The 22,983-nt window shown below is 38.8% G+C and overlaps 2 protein-coding genes across 2 annotated transcripts; both read right to left on the bottom strand.

The window, feature by feature from the left end:
- Positions 1-3,003: 3,003 nt before the first annotated feature.
- LOC309690393 (olfactory receptor 2K2-like) lies at positions 3,004-5,146 on the bottom strand (the record flags this gene model as incomplete). The annotated part of the gene is made up of 2 exons (XM_082507427.1): positions 3,004-3,085; positions 4,248-5,146. 2 exons carry the CDS (start codon positions 5,144-5,146, stop codon positions 3,004-3,006), a joined length of 981 nt encoding a protein of 326 aa, XP_082363553.1.
- A 9,648-nt stretch (positions 5,147-14,794) lies between these two features.
- LOC309690392 (olfactory receptor 5F1-like) lies at positions 14,795-15,724 on the bottom strand (the record flags this gene model as incomplete). The annotated part of the gene is made up of 1 exon (XM_082507426.1): positions 14,795-15,724. The coding sequence occupies one exon, from the start codon at positions 15,722-15,724 to the stop codon at positions 14,795-14,797; it is 930 nt and encodes a 309-aa protein (XP_082363552.1).
- Positions 15,725-22,983: the final 7,259 nt, after the last annotated feature.

Below are 22,983 nucleotides of genomic sequence, written 5' to 3'. Positions count from 1 at the left end.
GCTGCTTGCTGCACAGGGAGGAGAGGGCGGGGCGGCATCTAATAACCAACTCGCAAAATAAAACAAAATAAAAACAAACACAACAAACACAAAAACACCAGACATCATGATACAGACTTATAATTTGCACCGATGTTTTTTCGAAATTCTATACCCGAAAAGTGAGCGCGAGAGCCCTCGGTGCGCCTGCTCGCTGCTGAAGTCAAAGTAAACTTTATTGTCATCTCCGCTACATACAGTGCAGTATATATATAGAGAGACAAGACGACAAGGCTCCAGTTACAGCAGTGCAAGTAAACAAACAATAAATATAAGAAGAGTAAGAAAATAAATATACCAGTGTTCACCCAGGGCGCCAAACAGGCTAGGACCGCCACTGTTCTCACCACTATGTCAAAGACCAAAGAGCTGTGAAATTACATTAGAGACAAGACTGTAGACCTGCACATGGTTGGATTAGGCAACCACACCATCAAGAAGAAGCTTAATGTGAAGGTAACAACTGTTGGTGCTATTTTTCTTAAATGGAAGAAATATAAAATGACCATCAATTGCCCCATGCAAGATCTTACCTCATGGGGTGAGGATGATCATAACAAAGGTGGTGGATCAGCCTAAAACTCCACAGGAGGATGTTGATGACCCGAAATGAGTTGAAACCACAGCCACAACCACTGCTTTTCGAGACCCTCAAAGCGCTTTACAATTCCACTATTCATTCACTCTCACATTCACACACTGGTGGAGGCAGCTACAGTTGTAGCCACAGCTGCCCTGGGGCAGACTGACAGAAGCGAGGCTGCCATATCGCGCCATCGGCCCCTCTGGCCAACACCAGTAGGTGGTAGGTGAAGTCAGTAGCGGTTTTTGATACGGGCGACGTGGTGGGGGGCGGCATCACGGGCATCGGCAAAAAAATAAAAAATAAAAAATTGCTCGTACTCATGCTGCCCCGACATCAGCCAGCGCATATTGGGAATGGCATAGGCACTGATCGCTTTTCTGTCGCCTATTTGCTGGGAGTAAATATCAATAACAATTTAAATTTATAATTTACAGTTTGATGATTTAAAGTCTCACACACAGCCCGTCAAAAGGGGAGAGGACCAGCTGCTTCCAAATAGAGCACATTTCATTCATAATGATGTAAATCCAAGCCCATTATGTATTCATGATTTGAATCCTGGGTTGTGTGAAATCCCAGAAATAAACTGTGGACAAAGTGAATCTGTGAACTAAGGTGTAGGTCTATTAGGTTATGTTGTGGTGATCCTCGGGTTGAGGGGTTTGTGTTCATACTGGAGTGCAAAATGAAAACCAGTGGAAGATGGACAAGAAAAGTTCAAAGCCATCAGGTGCTCAGTTTAGAAAAAAGAGAAAAGAAGAGGAGGAGAAACGAGCAAAAGATGCAGGTAAGCAGATGTGTCGTTGGATAATGGCAGCTCATCCTGAAACAATCAGAGTCAGAATCAGAATAGTTTATTAATCCCTAAGGAAATAATGTGGATTACAGTTGCTCCAAAAAGAAATGGTAAAAATAGTAACAGTAACAGACTAAACTCCAAACAGTACATTATGTTACAGATTTTAATGTTAATTAGTCATTTTCAATTTGTCCTGTTCTCATTGTATGACAAATTATGATGGCTGTTTGGTAGCTGTTTGCATTCAATGCATACTCTCTCTCTTTATATGTGTGTGTGTTTCTCTGGCGAAATTCAGTATGGTTCCGACAACAGTTTTATGTTAATGTATAATCCTTAATATGTTTTATGTGTGTGGGGCGCCAGAGGGAGTGTTCACCCGGGGCGCCAAACAGGCTAGGACCGCCACTGGGTGAAGTGTCTTGTCCAAGGACACAAAGACCGAGAGTGTCCGAGCCAGGGCTCGAACCGGCAACCTTCTGAGTACAAGGCGAATTGCCAACTCTTGAGCCACGATCGCCCTAAACAACAATAATAATAATTGTCATTTGATGTAAAAAAAAGTTTATAAGAATCATTTTATATATTTTCCATAGCATTACATTTGAATTTAACAGTTCAATCTTTCAAATAATGGACAGATATTTATGAAATTATGATACATTTGTGAATGTATTTTAACAATCTAAATATGCTCATGTAAGAAAATTATGTTTTATTACATTTACAGTGATTTTACGTTAATTTACATTTGAAATGTAAAATCACAGTCTATTTATGTGAATTTAATGATATTCTGGAAAAACAGTACAAAACTGTAAAATACACAGTAAAATATTTTATATTACAATTTTTTTTACAGTGTAACAAAGGCACAGCACAGAAAAGAGGTTGGAACTAATAAAGCAGAAATACTTTGCTACTCTAGAATTTACAGGTATCTACATCTTTTTACTTTTCTTCCCTACATTTGAACGCAAATATCTGTCTTTTTCACTCCTTACATTTTAAAACAGACTCATTGCTTTTGGTTTAACACATTTAATTAATGTTTTTTTCTTTTTTTGCACACTGGACACTGCAAATGAACCCGAACAGGTAAAATATAAAAAAAAAACCCTTTCAACTAACCAGACTTGCCAAGTGTAATGAGAAGACAGGACAGTTGTGGGTTTACATTTATTTTGACCTTCAAAAATACATTTAGTGCAAAAATCTTGGAAATGGAAGTAATCTTAGATATACACGAAATATTCCAACTTTCTAACTAATTACACTAGAGGTGTCAACAAGGCCCAGGAGCCGAATTTGGCCCAGCAAAGTAAGAAAAAACAAGTTACAGAAAGCCTTAGAAAACTATACTAACTATAAGTGCGAAACTGAGCTGTGCAATGTGCATATGGCCTGAGGGATGTAACAGTGGGTTATATCACAGTGTTCAGAGTAACAGCCTGCTTGAAGAAACTGTCTTTGCGTGGCTTGTTTTACTAAACAGCGGCAGAGCCTCCTGAATGCAGCAGTTTGAACAGTTCGTGTCCGGGACGTGAGCGGTCTGCAGAGATTTCCTAACACTGGACCTCTACAGGTCCTGGATGGAGGCAAGATCAGCACTGATGATCAGCTCTGCAGATCTGATTGCCTGTTGCAGTCTGGCCCAGTGACTGATGTCCACAGAACAGACTACATGATAGCAATATGGAAGATGACCAGCAGCTCCTGTGGCAGGTTGTAGTTCCTGAGGCAACTTAGGGCCTTCTTCTGGAAAGAGTTTATATGCAAGGATCACTTCAGATCGTGTGGAAAGGTGGATCCTAGGAATCTGAAGGGAACCACAGTAGCTACTGTATTGTTAAGCATCAGAAAAATCAGACTTAAGGATCAGACCAATGATGGTGGTGTCATCAGCGAACTTAAGGAGTTTCACATATGGGACAAGAACAGCAGGGAGAGAACACACCTGTGGGGGAGGCTGGTGAGGGTAGTTTGTGTGTGGGATGTGGTGCTTCTTGGACTCACCTACTGCTGGGAAATGAGCTACCAGAAATTTTTTTTTTTTTGCAACTGTACACATTTATTTCTTACTATTTAACAGATTTCTAAATTTTGTCATGTAGAAAAACTGATTTGCACTGTACATCTTTAGCTTCAACTTTCAATCCTTCAAACAATGGAAAAGCCATTTAATTGTACAAGTGTTAAGTAAAAACAGACTTTCATGTTTGATTAAGCAGAAATTCTAAAACTGGTTCAGTTGCTAAAACCTCTGACTGTTTCAATAAGTGTTAAAGAAAAAGAGGATAAAACTGAGAAAACTACTAAAACTGCTTCACATCCATGTGGTTGTGGATCAGATTTATAAGACAGCATAATATCAAAATAGATTGACACTCTGATAGTGCTGCCACATCTAAAACAGTTTGTCTTTTAATCCTTTTCACATGTGCAGTCTCCACGGTGCCTGTTATTTCCTTGAACGGTAATGAGAAGAAAGAGAGTGAAATTTACAGCCTTTCTACATATCAGTGTTTTTTTGGTAATTAGGCAGGTGACCATCAAAAATACATTTAGTGCAAAGACATATACAAAATGTAAATCATCTGGGAAATGCAGATAAATAATAAAACGTCATATCCGCTCACATCAATAGACATGTTTTCAGACAACTCCAAATAAAACACAAATTTCAGTAAAAATTAAACATTTTTTTGGACTTATTTTAAAAAATGGATGTCAAACAATGGGTGTGACACTTAGCTGTGTGTGAAACTATTTTCTGATCGAATAAAACAAAATTTAGTTCTTTTTAAAATAACAACACTATACAATTTTTTTCTAATTTTGGTCAGTTTGAAACCGTAAATCAGAGGATTCATAATTGGAGGAATGACAAGAAACTCTAATGCTACAAAGTTTTGAAGGGTCTGAGGCAACTCTTTCGAACCCAGTCGCATACTTATAACATCAGTAAGTATTGCCACAACAAAAGTAAATAATGAGACGAGATGTGGGACACATGTTTGCATGAACTTTGCTCTGTTTTCTATAGACTTTACACATGTTTGAATGATATACATATAGGACCAAACTATAAAAACACCATGAAGCAAATAAATAATTATTGTAATATTTGCAAATATTCCATTAACTATAGTTTGTGCTGGAAAACAAGCGAGTTGGACAATACTCCAGTTCATACAGAAGAGTCTGGAAAGATACGGGCTGCATAACTTCAGTCTGGATGTTAGAAAAGCATGCACAGTCATAATGCAGAAATTTGTGAACCACAAAAAACATGCAAACCTAATGACTCTTTGCTTTGACATGATAGAGTGGTACTTCAGTGGCTGACATATGGCCACATATCTGTCATATGCCATGAGTGCAAGAATCGACAGTTCACCACAGACAAAAGAATAAATCACCTGAGTCTGAATAAGGCAACCGTAATATGAGATGAGATGAACATCAGAGAGGAGATCCCAGAGAAATTTAGGGTAGAAACCTGCTGTTCCATAAAGTGCATTGATGCAAAAGACACAGAGCAGAATATACATTGATTCATGGAGGTTGCTGTCCAAGATGATGATCACAATGAGAGAAACATTGACGAGGCAAATGATGCAGTAACACAACAAACTGAGGAAAAAGAGAACAAACCTGTGACTGACTGTTTCATTGAAACCTGAAAGAAAAAACATTGTTATTACAGAAACATTATTCATTGTGATTGAGAGATCTAAGTGAAGCCTAGTCGCTCACTGTATCTGTTCTCCTCTCTCCTCTATCAGGTACAGATAACAGCAACACGTGAGCTGGGATTTCAAACCAGCCAATCATTGATCTGGAATGAAAGCTCACAGCTTTGGAAAATCACAGGGGATTTAATATGTATCATGTACTAAACACATAATAAAACAAACCTGCAGGTTCTTGAAAAAGAAATATTAAAACGTTTTACAACTTTATTTAAAAAAAATGCTTTCTTCATAATACTGTTAGGATTTTTTTTACATTTATGCCAATTAAACATAATTGTCCAGGGCTTGTTGTGGTTTTCTAAGTTTTCTAAGTTTTCTAAGATCTAAGTGAAGCCTAGTCGCTCACTGTATCTGTTTTTGTTCTGTTTGTTTTTGTTCTTTTTATAACTATTAGAAAATGTCTGATTGAACACAGAAGAAAAATGCACTTTACTGCACATCTTCATTTTGTTTTTCTAATTCCATTCAGAGATGGACTTGCTGTTGTGTTTTGGATCATTGTCCTGCTGCAAAACCCAAGTGCACTTCAGCTTGAGGTACGAACAGATGGCCAGAAATTCTCCTTCAGGATGTTTTGGTAGACTGCAGAATTCATGGTTGAATTTACCATAGCAAGTCTTCCAGGTCTTGAGGCAGTAAAACGGCTCAAGAACATCACACTAACGCCACCACATTTTACTGTTTGTATGAAATTCATTTTCTAAAATGCACTTTAATTTTCACACCAGACATAACGGCACACAAACCTGCCAAAAAGTTCTACTTTTGTCTCATCAGTCCTCAGAGTATTTTCCCAGAAGTCTTGGGGAGCATAATCATGAGCCTTTATGTCTCTTTTAATAAACGTGGTTTTCGTCTTGGAACCATTTTTGCCAAGTCATGAACACTGACATTAGCTGAGGCAAGAGAGGCCTGTAGTTCTTTGGATGTTGTTCTGGGGTCTTTTGTGTCGTCTTGGATGAGTCGTGCCTGTGCTCTCACAGTAATGGGATGGTTCACCACTGTTTCATGTTTTCACCATTTGTAGATAATGGCTCTCACTGCGGTTCCATAATTTTAGAAATGGCTTTATAGCCTTTTCCAGACTCAGAGATCTCAAATACTTTGTTTCTGATTTGTTCATGCATTTCCCTGGATTGTGGCATGATGTCTGGCTTTTGACGATCTTTTCGTCTACTCCACTTTGTCAGGCAGCTCATATTTAAGGGATTTTTTTGATTGAGAAAATGTAGCACTTTTTCACACAGGACCATGTGTTTTTTTTGTTGGTGGTGGTTTTTCACCTTGATATAGAAACTGCATTTTGTGATTTCGTGTGTTATCGTCATCTTAAATTTGTTCGATGTTCTGAAACATTTAAGTTTGACGAACATAAAAATAAAACAGGAAATCAGGAAGGGGGCGAACACTTTTTCACACCACTGTAATGACAAATGTTGTTACTGACAAATCTGTTATTGTCGTAAACAGGAATGACGTTGTAAACTCATATTTACTTTAGAATTAGAATTACAGCCTCTCTATATGAATGCTATATGGTAATTACAATATTGTAATAATGTAGGATCTTTATCTTACAATATTAGGCACCTTGAGGTGACTGTTGTTATGATTTGGTGCTACATAAATAAAACTGAATTCAATTAAATTAGGCAGGTGGTCATCATAAATACATTCAGTGCAAAGATATGTAGTGTTAAGGTTCACAATTGAGGAGGGAGAGTACAAACCACTCTTGGTCCAGAAGGTCTTGGTCAAACAATGATTTTAATGAACACACGTGTGGGAAGATACTCTGTATGCAGACAGCAAGTAGTCTTCGACTTAATCAAAGCATGAACAGATATTTTATAGCATCAGGGTTTGATTTACTGACGCCCCTTCATGCGTCACAGATACATTTTATACATAGATTTATACAAGATGATCTTCTGGCTTTTACCCCAGAAGATCATCTTCTATTTTCATGGCTGGCCCTTCCTGTCTACCTTTCAGTTCTTGTCTTGTTCCTCTTTTACCGAGACACTTTTGCAGTTACAGCCAGACATGAGTAACCTCTCTCTCCTCTAAATAAATCTAACTCATGTGTGTGTGTCACGACCTCACATGCTCTTTCTCAATTCACCTGTTGCACTTCTGACCTTTCACCAGGACAGAGGCTCACTGAGACTATGTGTCTGTCTTCTACTAAATAAATGTTTTAACCAAGAACCTCTACTAAAACCTTAATATAAAATGATCTGATATATAAGTGTTTTGTAAGCATGTATTGCAATTCCTTCTATGGCTCCAAGTCACTTGCACAATAGATTGTCCGAACATCGCGCCGAACAAAGCTTCCGACCCCCAATTAATTGACCGAGCTCCAACTCTTTAATAAGCACAGATATGCATTGTGTATAAAATAGTCATAACTGCTTAAGGCCTTCTTAAAGCTATCTGTTACATTGTTAAAGCCTCGTCTTAGCCTGCGGCTCAAAATAACTTCCACTTCTGCATACAACTTCCTGTCAGCCTGCAACTCAGTCTTTCTGAAAGAGACACTGTTTAACCCCTGAATGCAATATAAACTCCAGATTATATTATTAATGCAATGGTAATGATGACAATTATTTAACAATAGCAGTAAAATAATTTCCCTGCTCCACACTCCCTCTCTCGACCTCTGGAACACCAGAGGTCGCAATACATTGTGTCCTCGCTCAGACCCTCTCTGGTGGTTTAGCAGGCCTCGAGCTCTCCAGGATCCTCGCCCCTCCTGTGGTCGCTGAGATCTTCTGCAAAGGAAACAAAACACCTTTTCTTGCATCTCCCTAACTTATCCTTTTTGGGACTCTTTAATCAAAAGCATGATCCTAATTATGCTCTTAACTTATTGACTTGTATTTATGTATATTCTTCAACGTTCCTCATCACTTTAAAACTCTTTAAGCCCTGCTTTCACGTCCAGTTGCTCGCTCTATTTTCCCTTATCTGATCATCAACATCCTGTGCACAAATTGTCGCTGCTGCAAGTTCCTCTACTCTAAAAGATCCAAAAGAAAACAACCACTTTAATCAATTAAGTTTAAGCATATAAGCAATTACTCCTGCATAAATTTCATCATAGCTAAATGCTGCCTAAAAACAACTCCTATGTGTTAACTTCATTTTAACCTCACATTTCCTATGTTATAACCCATTTTGGTATAGCCTTTTTATTTCATTTTGCTCCTTTTAATGTAACAATACCTTCTAATTCTAGTTTATCAGATTTAACCAAAATATATGCTTTCCTTCCTCTTTGGTCCTTCTTTAAGTTCAGTTAAAAGCTAAATGAATTTAGGGCCTTTTGCCTGGAATCAATACTGTCATGTGTGTTTCTTAACTCTGTGTCTGTAAGCGTGTGCAATCCTTCAATAACTTCAATAACTCATCTCAAAAATGCAATATGTATAAAAATCATTTCTATTTATAAGCTCTCCCCTTTATCCTAAAAATACCTCCTATGTAATATCTGTATGTGTAAGCCTACATTATAACCACTACTTCTAGAAATCAAAAAGAAATCAAAGCTGTTCTACTCCTTCAACCCTCACTAATTTTCCCTCTAATATTTATTCACGGCTTTGAAAAACCGGCATTGTATCTTCTAAACAGGATTCAGTTCTGTCATGGTCCTGGGCCATGTTGGCCCAGTATTCTTGGTTCCTTGTATTTTCGCTCCTTATTTAGGCCAGGTTTTCTGAGGTGTCCTGTTGTGGTGTTCCCTAAGTGTTTTTTCCCTTTGTGACTCTTACCCCCTTGTGCCCCTCTGTGTATTTATGAGCTCTCGTCTCTCTTTGTGTTTATTCCATGTTTCCCCCAGCCTGTTATGTCTGTGTTCTCCCCGTGCTCTCTCTCCTCCTGTCTTTAACCTTAACTTAAAAATAACAGTTTCAGTTTTACCATATCCAAATGATCAAAAACCCAAAAGGTCCTGAAATGATCCTAAATTATTAAACAATTAAATTATTAAACCCTAAACCCCCCTTTATCTTGATACATTTCATGTGTCAAGATACTATACAAAACTTAAAAATGCTCAGTTTCCCCACTCATGATCCAATCTATGTCATAAAAATAAACTTAAAACAGAACAGTTATCAGTCATGTGTTTCTTCAATTAATGATAACTGAGTTACATCAAAAAATATTTCCCCTTTAGCATTTGGCATTCTCCCAACAATATACTATAATCCCATAATCTAACCCCACTTAATAAAACAAAACAGAAATTTTCTCTAGTAAAAACAAATTGTTTGTCCACATTTATTCATCCTCACATTCACTCACACATTCACTCCATATTCTTGCTAATAGTGGAGCTTCCCGCGTCAGATTCTCCACCCTCAGCAAAATGAGCTCAGTCATTTTTTATTTTCCATAGGAAAATATTTCTTTATGCTTTTGGACTGGATTGACTCGCATAAAATCCTTTTTACAGGGACTTACGTCCTGAATAGTCCCCAGGTAGCTTTCTCCTCAGCCAATTATAATCTGGAAAGCCCACCTTATATTTGCTCCTCCCGAGAATTTTCAGCGCCGTTATTCACTGTTTCAGGCCTGCTTAAAACAGAAATGAAAAAATAGAGCTGATTGTTAGCTCATAAAAACAAAACAAAATCACCTGACAGGTTTTCTTTAAGTGCACTGTTACAAAATAATGGGCCCAATTTTTTAGACATGTCCATGTTTCCTAAAACTCCCTCTATTAAAAACAAAAACAACAACCCAAACCTAACTGACAAAATCAACCCATCACCTCAACAACCTCAACAACCTTAAACACACAAAAGTTTTGCCACCACATAATTTCACCTCCTCAATACACCGAAAGTCTCATTAAAACCACACAATTTGCAAACAAAAATCACCCCCTTATGCTCTTAAATTCAGCATAAGACCCCTTACGACATCATATAATCACTAAACTATAAATTCCCTACCCCAATCTGCACTTCTCGTCTGCCATGCTTCCTCTTCTGAAAGTCACTTCCTCAGTCACACACACACAGGAAGCTCCTACGTCACCACTCACTCCAACTAATTTGCATACTGAGTCATCTCTCAATGAGTTGCTGTAACAACAGAAACATATGTTTAAACATCACCAACTCATTAAATCATTTTATTTCTTTCAACAGTGATCACTAGTGTTGATCACTCAGTACGAGAGCACTCCTAAGTCACTCTTTTTTTTAAAAACTACTTTAATCACTTTTTTGTTTTCATAACTCACTCCCTTTGTCATATGGCTTCTTCTATTCCTCAATTACAAATTTAAATGCATTTTATTAAACATTCACACCATTGTATCATTCATACAAAATAGCAAGCTGTTCTTCATTGCATATGTTTGTGTTCTTAGCCAGGTTTAATCAGTGTCTATGCATTAAACTCCATGAGCTTGTCTTGTCTTTATAAGGTTAATGCATTTTCTGTTTGTGTGTGTGAATTTGCATATGTTGCTTTTGCAGTGTGTCAGACTCCTGCACAATTCTCCACTCAAGCAGTCAGTTGTCTTTCCCAAATCTGCTAACCCAAATTCTGATTTCCTACCTTAAATAGCAGCATTCCTTGTCCTCAGCCAGAAGGTAGGGCTCCACTTGCCACTTACCCCCTCTGCCTCAGCCCAGCGGCTTTACCCGTCAGGTCCCGTCTTCTTACTGAAGCCGAGTAATCGTGACTGTGCCTGCCTTAGGTTGTCCCAGGGTTTCGAGGTGGGATCTTACCCGTCATGGGCTATCCAGCCTTCCATACTCGCCTGATACGGGGCCCAAGTGGGCAGGGGAGGGAACACACTGGCTCTGGAAATTAGAGGAGTGTAAGCTGCTTCCTTCATTGCATCTTATATTAAACTATCTCACTTCTGACTCCTTCCTAGAATAATTTCACATATGGCACTTTGTGTATGTGTGTTTTCTATTCATTAATGTAATTGTCAGTTATTTTCTCTCTTCATTTTACTATTTATCTGTTTGTTTGTAACGTTCTACTTTAGTTCTACTAAATCTTGACGTAAAAACAATACACCCTTATTTCGCGCACACCCTCTGCATTTTGCCTACGCACACACTTCTCTCTCAGACTTCCTCTGTTCACACACCGCCTTGCACTCACTCTACTATCAACTTTCATAGTGTTATTATTATTTAGTATTTTGTACACCTCACACAGAATCATTCAAATCGAGTACTCACAGCATTCACATCACAACCTTCAACTTTCACTTTCAATCCTGCAAGACGCAGAGATGGACATCTCCTTCACCTAACATAAAACTAAATTACCATATCAACATACAATTACTGAAATTCAAACTCAAATACACCGTCTGTTTTAATAAAGTCAAAGAGTAAACAGGTGTACCAAGTGTATGTACTTATGTGTTTTAAACTGAAAGAAAAAGAAACTCAAACTCTTATAACATCACTCATGCCTCTCTCAAATTAAAAACACTTTCAAACTTTAAAACCTCCTACTTTACATCACCAAAGAAATACCTCTCACACCTTTATTCATCATGTCAAAGCTTTCGCCATTTTGCACAACCTGCCACATGTTTAACAAAAAATCGCTGCCCGAGAAGGCTCCCACATATCAAGGTGGTCGTTCTCACAAATTTCCAGCAGACCCTCAAATAAACAAAAACAACGACCCAGGCAGGCTTCCAGTTCAGCCTCCTCAATTTCTATGCACACCGAAAACTCATGGGGAGATTCTTCTGTCTCCCCGTGTCCTACACAATTCACCTCCAAATGATCCCCTACAATTGAAATTTCAGTGTGGAATGACGCAGAGATTAACATTCCCTTATTTATTTACTATATGTAACCTGAATTTTTCTCTCTCTTATCAAATAACAAAGGTTATCTTTAAAATTTGTTATTGAACTACTAATTAAGTTGCTTTTTATGGTATCAATGGTAAACTACCCCTAAAAAGTCCACTTTATTGCGTGTTCATTGAGTTACTTCTATTAAGGCTATTTAACAAGTTCAATTTACACATACTCATTAATCTGTCACGCTTATTAGTGGCTCATGGTTGCTTAAAACCTATGTCTGACTTGACCACAGAGTTAGAGCATCATTCAATCCTCTCAGGATGACCACTCCACTTACTCTGCATCCAGTCAGCTCATGAATTAACAACACTTGCCGACTGTAACCCTTTTATTTTTTGTTTATGCCTTCAAATCCACCTTAAATCTTCTTACCTAAACGTTGGTTTTAAACACAAACAATTCTTATATTCTATTTTGAAACGCTGTCACCATTCATATATTTACAATGTTATTATCTACTAAGCCAGCATTTTAATCGCAGACATTTATCCACATTTGCAAACAATAGTTATAGGGCTGAATAATCACACAAAACCGAAAGCATAGTCCTCTCATGCGCTCTGCATCAGCTGCCTCATTTGCATGCACACACACTCTCCATCTAAAAATGGCAGCAGGCAGTCAGTGCATTACTGACTCGACACACAGAGATCTCTCACACCAAATTTTCTTATTCTATATTACAACGACGTCTTATATTTACAACCACTGTCAGATCTGTCAGCTTTAGCGCCTACCCAATTTCGACAAATTTAAAATAACCGCCCAGCGGATAAACTCCCTGAGTTTTTTGCGACCAATTAACCAGTATCAAGACTTTAACTGTTTCTGGCCTCATCTCTAAAATCCCTAACACAATTTAAAAGCGTCAACCAACCCAAACTTTGCCTGAAGCTCTATTTTTGGCGTTTCACAGCCAAGGCTTACCCTGAAGTTTTAAGTTAAAGTTACATGCCCGAAGTCCAACTTCTTCTGACCAAAAAAGCGCAGACTACCGTTCCAAACGGTAAGGAGACTCTATCTCCTAGTTATTCTGGAGTGCCCCAAGCTCCACAGTGACCAACTGACTATCCCTCTTCGAGGACAATGCCTAAGCGTCCTTGGCATTGGCAAGCGTTACCTCTGAGCACTGCGCTTCCTAGAACCCCCACGGTTCCGTTCTAAGATAATTTATAATACTTTGGAACAACAGTAAAACACCCAACAAAGTGTAAGACTGAAGCAGGTCCAACCTTATAACCAAAAAATAACCAAATTCCCTAAGATACTAAAATCATTGAGCAGTCCAACTGCTTACCACGGTCCTAACCGTATTAAATCCTTTTAGCGGTCCAACCGCATTCAATCATTACCAGCAGTCCAACTGCTTTTAAATCCTCAGTACTGTCATGAGATTCTCATCAAAATCAAAGCAGACATTTACCGGCAACTTTTACTGAATAGACATTTAATTTTATCATCCAATTCAGCACACTTCGGATAAAATCAACAGGCCTGTGCCTACCTCTTTTTAAAGGCGCCTGTCCCCTCAGTTTGGTTGCCGGGTCACGCCTGCCTGTCTGACCACAACGGACCATACATCACCGTCTACACCTCCAATCCTCCCTCCTCAACCACCGGACGAAGCCCCCAAATGTTAAGGTTCACAATTGAGGAGGGAGAGTACAAACCACTCTTGGTCCAGAAGGTCTTGGTCAAACAATGATTTTAATGAACACACGTGTGGGAAGATACTCTGTATGCAGACAGCAAGTAGTCTTCGACTTAATCAAAGCATGAACAGATATTTTATAGCATCAGGGTTTGATTTACTGACGCCCCTTCATGCGTCACAGATACATTTTATACATAGATTTATACAAGATGATCTTCTGGCTTTTACCCCAGAAGATCATCTTCTATTTTCATGGCTGGCCCTTCCTGTCTACCTTTCAGTTCTTGTCTTGTTCCTCTTTTACCGAGACACTTTTGCAGTTACAGCCAGACATGAGTAACCTCTCTCTCCTCTAAATAAATCTAACTCATGTGTGTGTGTCACGACCTCACATGCTCTTTCTCAATTCACCTGTTGCACTTCTGACCTTTCACCAGGACAGAGGCTCACTGAGACTATGTGTCTGTCTTCTACTAAATAAATGTTTTAACCAAGAACCTCTACTAAAACCTTAATATAAAATGATCTGATATATAAGTGTTTTGTAAGCATGTATTGCAATTCCTTCTATGGCTCCAAGTCACTTGCACAATAGATTGTCCGAACATCGCGCCGAACAAAGCTTCCGACCCCCAATTAATTGACCGAGCTCCAACTCTTTAATAAGCACAGATATGCATTGTGTATAAAATAGTCATAACTGCTTAAGGCCTTCTTAAAGCTATCTGTTACATTGTTAAAGCCTCGTCTTAGCCTGCGGCTCAAAATAACTTCCACTTCTGCATACAACTTCCTGTCAGCCTGCAACTCAGTCTTTCTGAAAGAGACACTGTTTAACCCCTGAATGCAATATAAACTCCAGATTATATTATTAATGCAATGGTAATGATGACAATTATTTAACAATAGCAGTAAAATAATTTCCCTGCTCCACAGTAGGAAATGGAAATGACCTGAGATATGAAGATAGAGATTAAAGCTGCAGAACTGCTTACATTAATATCTTTTTTCAATGCACATAAGAAAAGGATCTGATCTGTAACTGTCCATGATTACAAAAAATTTGTTATCTTACTAAATAACACAGAAGTCACTTAGTTTTAAAAATAACAACACTACAAATTGTTTTCCGAATTTTGGTCAGTTTGAAACCATAAATCAGAGGATTCATAATTGGAGGAATGACAAGAAACTCTATTGCTGCAAAGTTTTGAAGGGTCTGAGGCAACTCTTTCGAACCCAGTCGCATATTTATAATGTCCAAAAGCTTTGTCACAGCAAAAGTAAATAATGAGACGAGATGTGGGACACATGTTTGCATGAACTTTGCCCTGTTTTCTATAGACCTGACACATGTTTGAATGATATACAGGTAGGACCAAACTATAAAAACACCGTAAAGAAAATAAATACTTATTGTAATATTTGCAGATATAGCATTGATTGCAGTTTGTGCTGGAAAACAAGCGAGTTGAACAATACTCCAGTTCACACAGAAGAGTCTGGAAAGATACGGGCTGCATAACTTCAGTCTGGATGTTAGAAAGGTATTCACAGCCACAATGCAGAAATTTGTGAACCACAAAAACCATGCAAACCTAATGACTCTTTGCTTTGACATGATAGAGTGGTACTTCAGTGGCTGACATATGGCCACATATCTGTCATATGCCATGAGTGCAAGAATCGACAGTTCACCACAGATAAAAGAGTAAACTACCTGATTCTGAATAAGGCAACCGTAATATGAGATGAGATGAACATCAGAGAGGAGATCCCAGAGAAATTTAGGGTAGAAACCTGCTGTTCCATAAAGTGCATTGATGCAAACGACACAGAGAAGAATATACATTGGTTCATGGAGGTTGCTGTGCAAGATGATGATCACAATGAGAGAAACATTTAGCAGGCAAATGATGCAGTAACACAACAAACTGAGGAAAAAGAGAACAAACCTGTGACTGACTGTTTCATTGAAACCTGAAAGAAAAAACATTGTTATTACAGAAACATTATTCATTGTGATTGAGAGAAGTGAAGCCTAGTCTCTCACATCTGGTCTCCTTTCTTCACTCTTCTCTGTCTAGTTTTGTCTACAGCAACATGTGAGCTGGGATTTCAAACCAGTCAACCAATGATCTGGAAAAAATCACAGGGGATTTAATATGCTGCATATACTAAACATCTCCTTCTGAATTTATAAGTTCGCTCACAAAGAAATGGATAGTGTGTTCTTATGATACTTTTATTTTATGGAGAGAAACAGAATATGAACCAAACAAAAGAAAAACACATTACATAAAAGTTATAAACTAATTTGCATGTAACTGAGTGAAATAAGTATTTGATCCCCAACAACCCAGACAGAACTCCAGCTCTCACAGATTGGCTGTGTGTGGCATTGCAGATTACAATCAGTCAATCAATTACAGATACTCCTGGGCCCTGTTTCAGGAAGCCGGTTTGGAAAACTCAGAGTGAAAAACGACACTCACGGTTGAGTAACCCCGAACTGTCCAACTCGGAATATTCCGTTTCAGAAAGGCTGATAACAATTAGTTCAGTCAACGCGGAGTTGCTTTAACCCCAAGTGAAGCGCGCGGACGAGGATACATAAAGCCCTGATAAGCGGAGCACAGATTAAGCGAGTCACCATGGAGACGGAGGGAAAGAAGGCGCGGTCAATGTATATCACAGCGCTTGAGGCCGAAATTCTGATGGCAGCATATGCCGATAACATGCAAATTTTGCGGAAAAAAGTAACACAGCCACAGCTGCAAAAGACAGGGAGCATGCATGGCAAAACATAGCCGACAGAGTCAATGCGTGAGTGTTAATTTAAACATTGATCGAGGGATTTCCACCCATTTAACACGTTATTTTATCATATGTTATTTTATCATATGTTATTTATTTGTTATTTTATACATTTTATTTTGTGATGTGATGTGAGCGCAGGTGCAACCCAACAGGCCCCAAACGTGCCTGGCAGCAAGTAAAAATGAAATATAAAAATATAGTCCAAACAGGTAAGGTGTAATTGTATTATGAGCCATAGTGCTTGGTCTGTTTGTCCCATGTAAATCAATTGCAGTTAGAGGCTACATTAATTTTCTTTCTGTAAGCACTTATTGAAATTATCTGAGCACATTACAAGTACATATTTGCTTACTCTGTATGCTCAAATGTGGCCCGTTATAGCCAACAGAAAAAAAGCGGAGGCCCGAAAAACAGGTGGGGGTCCTCCACCACCACCACTCACAGAGGCTGAGCAGTTGGCCCTCAGCCAAAACAGTGGGCGCCCTGTGGCCGAAGGCATCTCTGCGGGGACATCCTCTGAGGCAATAACCCCGCAAGACACAAGTGCCTACATAAGGGGTAAATTCAAAATAATACATGATGTGCATACATCCTTTCTTCACAGTCACCTTTGCAGTGCGACACATTCATTTGATAAACTCTTTACCATAATGGATTATTTTGTAGTGAAGTTATTTTCCTACTGATTTTGCCTTCCCTCAGCCTTGGTTGTCTTTGAGAGCATAATGACAATGAAGTGTAAGGTGATTGGTATGTTTGTTAATTGCCATTTGGTCCCTTGTAAGTTATAAGTGACCTGTATAAACCTCATATTCTATCAGTTGATGGTGATGGTGTACTGCATCTGGTGCAGCCTCCTGTTGAGCCAGACCAACATGCAGTTGTGAGTAATACTCCACAGATTATATGAGTTTACAGTAGAACAGCAATGTTGTCTATTTCTTTACTACAGGAAAATAATGAAGAAACATTGACAGCTGTTACAGAGGAGGAAGCAACAGAGACACTTTATGAGGTTTACATCTTTTAATACTTTGTGTACAGGAAATACAGGTGACCAATAAAGCCAGTTGAACAAAAAATCTGTTTATTCTTCTTTCAACATGTTGAGGTGATGGGTCAAAAGAAATGATTGTGACATATGGTGTCTCTGACTGCGCTTCCATCTTGTATGTCCGTGGGAGGGTCAGGATGTTCATGGTTTGGATCACTGCTGATGTTTGGTTCAGAAGGACAGTGTTCTCCTCTAATTGTGGCAATGTTGTGAAGAATCACACATGCCACAATAATGTCACATGCCCTTTCTGGGGTGACCCTGAGTCTTTGCAGGCACTGGAACCGGGCCTTAAGCATTCCGATAGTCATTTCAATTCTGGCTCTTGTCCTGCAATTAGCCAGATTATATCGCTGCTGTGGGCCCGGTTCAGGGTCAGGGTAAGGGGTAAGCAAATAGGGTAAACATGGATACCCCCTATCACCAAGCAAGTAGCCAGTGAAGTCTCCTAAGACAGAAGGGTACACTTCAGTTCAAATGTCCCTGAAGCAATTGGTCTTTATATATTTTAAAGTATTCTCAACTCACCATGTCCAAATTTTGTGCTCAGTGTACATTCACGGAATATTTGTGAGTCATGGACAGAGCCTGGCCACTTGGCTTCCACATTTGTGATAATGTTGGCAGCATCACATATGATCTTCACAGTGCAGAGAACACAAATTAGCATCCATTACTATAATGAAATAATTTGTTAGTTTGACATGCTACAGGGAACTATGTACCTGTACATTAATGCTGTGGAAAGACTTCCTGTTCACATAGTCTCCTTCATTTACTGAAGGAGCAATGATTGGAATGTGAGTGCCATCTATACAGCCAATCACGCCTGGGAACCCTGAAAATAAATGTGCAATTTAAGTAGTAGTCCAAGTATCACCACATCATAAATTAAGTTTCGTTCATCCTGATACCTGCAATTTTGTGGCATCCCTCTTTGATAAATCTTGTGGGTCTGTGACCGGGGAACACCACAGACGAGTACAGGAGACGTTTCAGTGCAACTGTAACATTCCTGACTGCCCGACAGACGGTAGCCTTGGAAACGTGCTCAGCGTCACCAATATTATACAGAAAGCTCCCGTTTGCAAGAAACCGAAGTGCAATACAAATAATATGCAATGAACTGAGAGCATGTCCGCGATGTGTCACATGCGTAATATATGGCCTGAGGATGTTATCCAAATAAATTATAGATTGTGCTGAGAAACGGTAACGTTCGCACAGAAAATCATCAGGAAATGATAAAATGTCCAAACGCGCTCTGATCACTCTCTCCCGGCGGAGAGCTCTGCGGAGAATTTGGGCTTCACGATCTACTGGCTCTTCAAGGAAGTGGCACGCCATGTCCGACACTTCCTACTGTCAGGTTTCCGACAAAGGGGCGGAGACAGTCAGGGTTAGTTGTAGTAAACCTGCTAGGGGGCAGGTTAGCTTCACGGAGTGTGTCGTCATAGTGACTCACTGAGGCTTCATCTGAACTCGCTTTGTGAAACCGAAAACCCAGAGTTTTCGTTAACTCAGGGTATACTTACTCAGTTTTTCCACTAAACCGGCTTCCTGAAACAGGGCCCTGATCTCAACTCATTATGTACATAAAGCATACCAGTCCACAGAATCAATTTCTCCTATTTGGATTTCTCACCCAGTAGCGGTTTTAGATACGGGCGACACGGGCGTTTGTCCGGGGCGGCATCGTGGTGGGGGGCGGCATCACGGGCATCGGCAAAAAAAAAAAAAAAATGCTCGTACTCATGCTGCCCCGACGTCATGCCAGCGCATATTGTGAATGGCATAGGCATCGATCGGTTTTCTATCGCCCATTTGCTGGGAGTAAGGGCGCCCTCCGTTTGTGAGGTGCGCCTGCTGCTTGCTGCACAGGGAGGAGAGGGCGGGGCGGCATCTAATAACCAACTCGCAAAATAAAACAAAATAAAAACAAACACAACAAACACAAAAACACCAGACATCATGATACAGACTTATAATTTGCACCGATGTTTTTTCGAAATTCTATACCCGAAAAGTGAGCGTGAGAGCCCTCGGTGCGCCTGCTCGCTGCTGAAGTCAAAGTAAACTTTATTGTCATCTCCGCTACATACAGTGCAGTATATATATAGAGAGACAAGACGACAAGGCTCCAGTTACAGCAGTGCAAGTAAACAAACAATAAATATAAGAAGAGTAAGAAAATAAATATACCAGTGTTCACCCAGGGCGCCAAACAGGCTAGGACCGCCACTGTTCTCACCACTATGTCAAAGACCAAAGAGCTGTGAAATTACATTAGAGACAAGACTGTAGACCTGCACATGGTTGGATTAGGCAACCACACCATCAAGAAGAAGCTTAATGTGAAGGTAACAACTGTTGGTGCTATTTTTCTTAAATGGAAGAAATATAAAATGACCATCAATTGCCCCATGCAAGATCTTACCTCATGGGGTGAGGATGATCATAACAAAGGTGGTGGATCAGCCTAAAACTCCACAGGAGGATGTTGATGACCCGAAATGAGTTGAAACCACAGCCACAACCACTGCCATAGCAGACTGAAATCTTGCATAAACCACATGTACAGGGCTGTTTTAAGTTTGCCAGTGAACACCTAAATGACTTTGAGAAGGCTTAGGAGAAAGTGCTGTGGACAGAGGAAACCAAAATGGAGCTCTTTGGAATCAACTTGTTTTTCCAGGAAGAGAAAGGTCTTCTTTTCCTTTTCCTTTTTGATAAGTTATAAAGTAAAACAGTAAATTCAATCATTTTATGCTCACTTTCTATTACATTTTTCTTAAGGCAAGTAAAGGTTTGATGGTAACTGTAATGAACAAGATTAATATGACTATCAAGTCTTTAGAAATTCATAAAAATGTCATTTGCTTCAAATGTAACACCACAACAAATATTATTTCAAATGTCAGTTTGAAGCTGTAAATGGGAGGTATGACAAACCAGCAAAGGTTAACGTTTAATTAGGTAGAAAAAAAGAAAAGCGACATTACTGTAAATAATCAGATGGACAAGGTTGTTCCAAGTCTTGATGACTGGCAATATTTCAAAAGAAAAACAGAAATCAGTGAAGTAATCACTGAAGAAAACAGTTCACGGTGCATACGGCTTACTTCAAGGTAATACAGAAAAAATATGGAGTTCTTTGTTTAGAATAAGAAAAAAATGACTTATGGAAACCCACAAAAACTACACTGTAAAAAAACAATCCTAAAAAAAACAGTAATATTCCAGCAGCTGGGGCACCAAATTAATCCCATAAAATAACAGAAAATAACTTTCTCATAAAAATACGTTTATTTTCAGTAATGACACTACAGTTTGTTGCCCTAATTTTACATGTGATTTTGCCTTTTTCAAGTGCTTTTAAACATTAAATTAGGAACATTTTAATGTGAGTAAACAATGAAATTACCTATAAACAACGTCAATGAATGCGGCAATATGAATAATAATACTTAAATGTACAGAAATATACAGTTAACAGTTGGTTTAAATAATAATAATAATGATGGATTGCATTTATATAGTGCTTTTCGAGACCCTCAAAGCGCTTTACAATTCCACTATTCATTCACTCTCACATTCACACACTGGTGGAGGCAGCTACAGTTGTAGCCACAGCTGCCCTGGGGCAGACTGACAGAAGCGAGGCTGCCATATCGCGCCATCGGCCCCTCTGGCCAACACCAGTAGGTGGTAGGTGAAGTCAGTAGCGGTTTTTGATACGGGCGACGTGGTGGGGGGCGGCATCACGGGCATCGGCAAAAAAAATAAAAATAAAAAATTGCTCGTACTCATGCTGCCCCGACATCAGCCAGCGCATATTGGGAATGGCATAGGCACTGATCGCTTTTCTGTCGCCTATTTGCTGGGAGTAAATATCAATAACAATTGAAAATTTATAATTTACAGTTTGATGATTTAAAGTCTCACACACAGCCCGTCAAAAGGGGAGAGGACCAGCTGCTTCCAAATAGAGCACATTTCATTCATAATGATGTAAATCCAAGCCCATTATGTATTCATGATTTGAATCCTGGGTTGTGTGAAATCCCAGAAATAAACTGTGGACAAAGTGAATCTGTGAACTAAGGTGTAGGTCTATTAGGTTATGTTGTGGTGATCCTCGGGTTGAGGGGTTTGTGTTCATACTGGAGTGCAAAATGAAAACCAGTGGAAGATGGACAAGAAAAGTTCAAAGCCATCAGGTGCTCAGTTTAGAAAAAAGAGAAAAGAAGAGGAGGAGAAACGAGCAAAAGATGCAGGTAAGCAGATGTGTCGTTGGATAATGGCAGGTCATCCTGAAACAATCAGAGTCAGAATCAGAATAGTTTATTAATCCCTAAGGAAATAATGTGGATTACAGTTGCTCCAAAAAGAAATGGTAAAAATAGTAACAGTAACAGACTAAACTCCAAACAGTACATTATGTTACAGATTTTAATGTTAATTAGTCATTTTCAATTTGTCCTGTTCTCATTGTATGACAAATTATGATGGCTGTTTGGTAGCTGTTTGCATTCAATGCATACTCTCTCTCTTTATATGTGTGTGTGTTTCTCTGGCGAAATTCAGTATGGTTCCGACAACAGTTTTATGTTAATGTATAATCCTTAATATGTTTTATGTGTGTGGGGCGCCAGAGGGAGTGTTCACCCGGGGCGCCAAACAGGCTAGGACCGCCACTGGGTGAAGTGTCTTGTCCAAGGACACAAAGACCGAGAGTGTCCGAGCCAGGGCTCGAACCGGCAACCTTCTGAGTACAAGGCGAATTGCCAACTCTTGAGCCACGATCGCCCTAAACAACAATAATAATAATTGTCATTTGATGTAAAAAAAAGTTTATAAGAATCATTTTATATATTTTCCATAGCATTACATTTGAATTTAACAGTTCAATCTTTCAAATAATGGACAGATATTTATGAAATTATGATACATTTGTGAATGTATTTTAACAATCTAAATATGCTCATGTAAGAAAATTATGTTTTATTACATTTACAGTGATTTTACGTTAATTTACATTTGAAATGTAAAATCACAGTCTATTTATGTGAATTTAATGATATTCTGGAAAAACAGTACAAAACTGTAAAATACACAGTAAAATATTTTATATTACAATTTTTTTTACAGTGTAACAAAGGCACAGCACAGAAAAGAGGTTGGAACTAATAAAGCAGAAATACTTTGCTACTCTAGAATTTACAGGTATCTACATCTTTTTACTTTTCTTCCCTACATTTGAACGCAAATATCTGTCTTTTTCACTCCTTACATTTTAAAACAGACTCATTGCTTTTGGTTTAACACATTTAATTAATGTTTTTTTCTTTTTTTGCACACTGGACACTGCAAATGAACCCGAACAGGTAAAATATAAAAAAAAA

The sequence above is a fragment of the Aulonocara stuartgranti genome (assembly GCF_965226115.1).
Source record: "Aulonocara stuartgranti genome assembly, chromosome: 16".
Taxonomy (NCBI): Eukaryota; Metazoa; Chordata; class Actinopteri; order Cichliformes; family Cichlidae; genus Aulonocara; species Aulonocara stuartgranti.
Note: the sequence above shows the minus strand (reverse complement) of the source record. Positions and strands in the feature narration are given on the sequence as shown.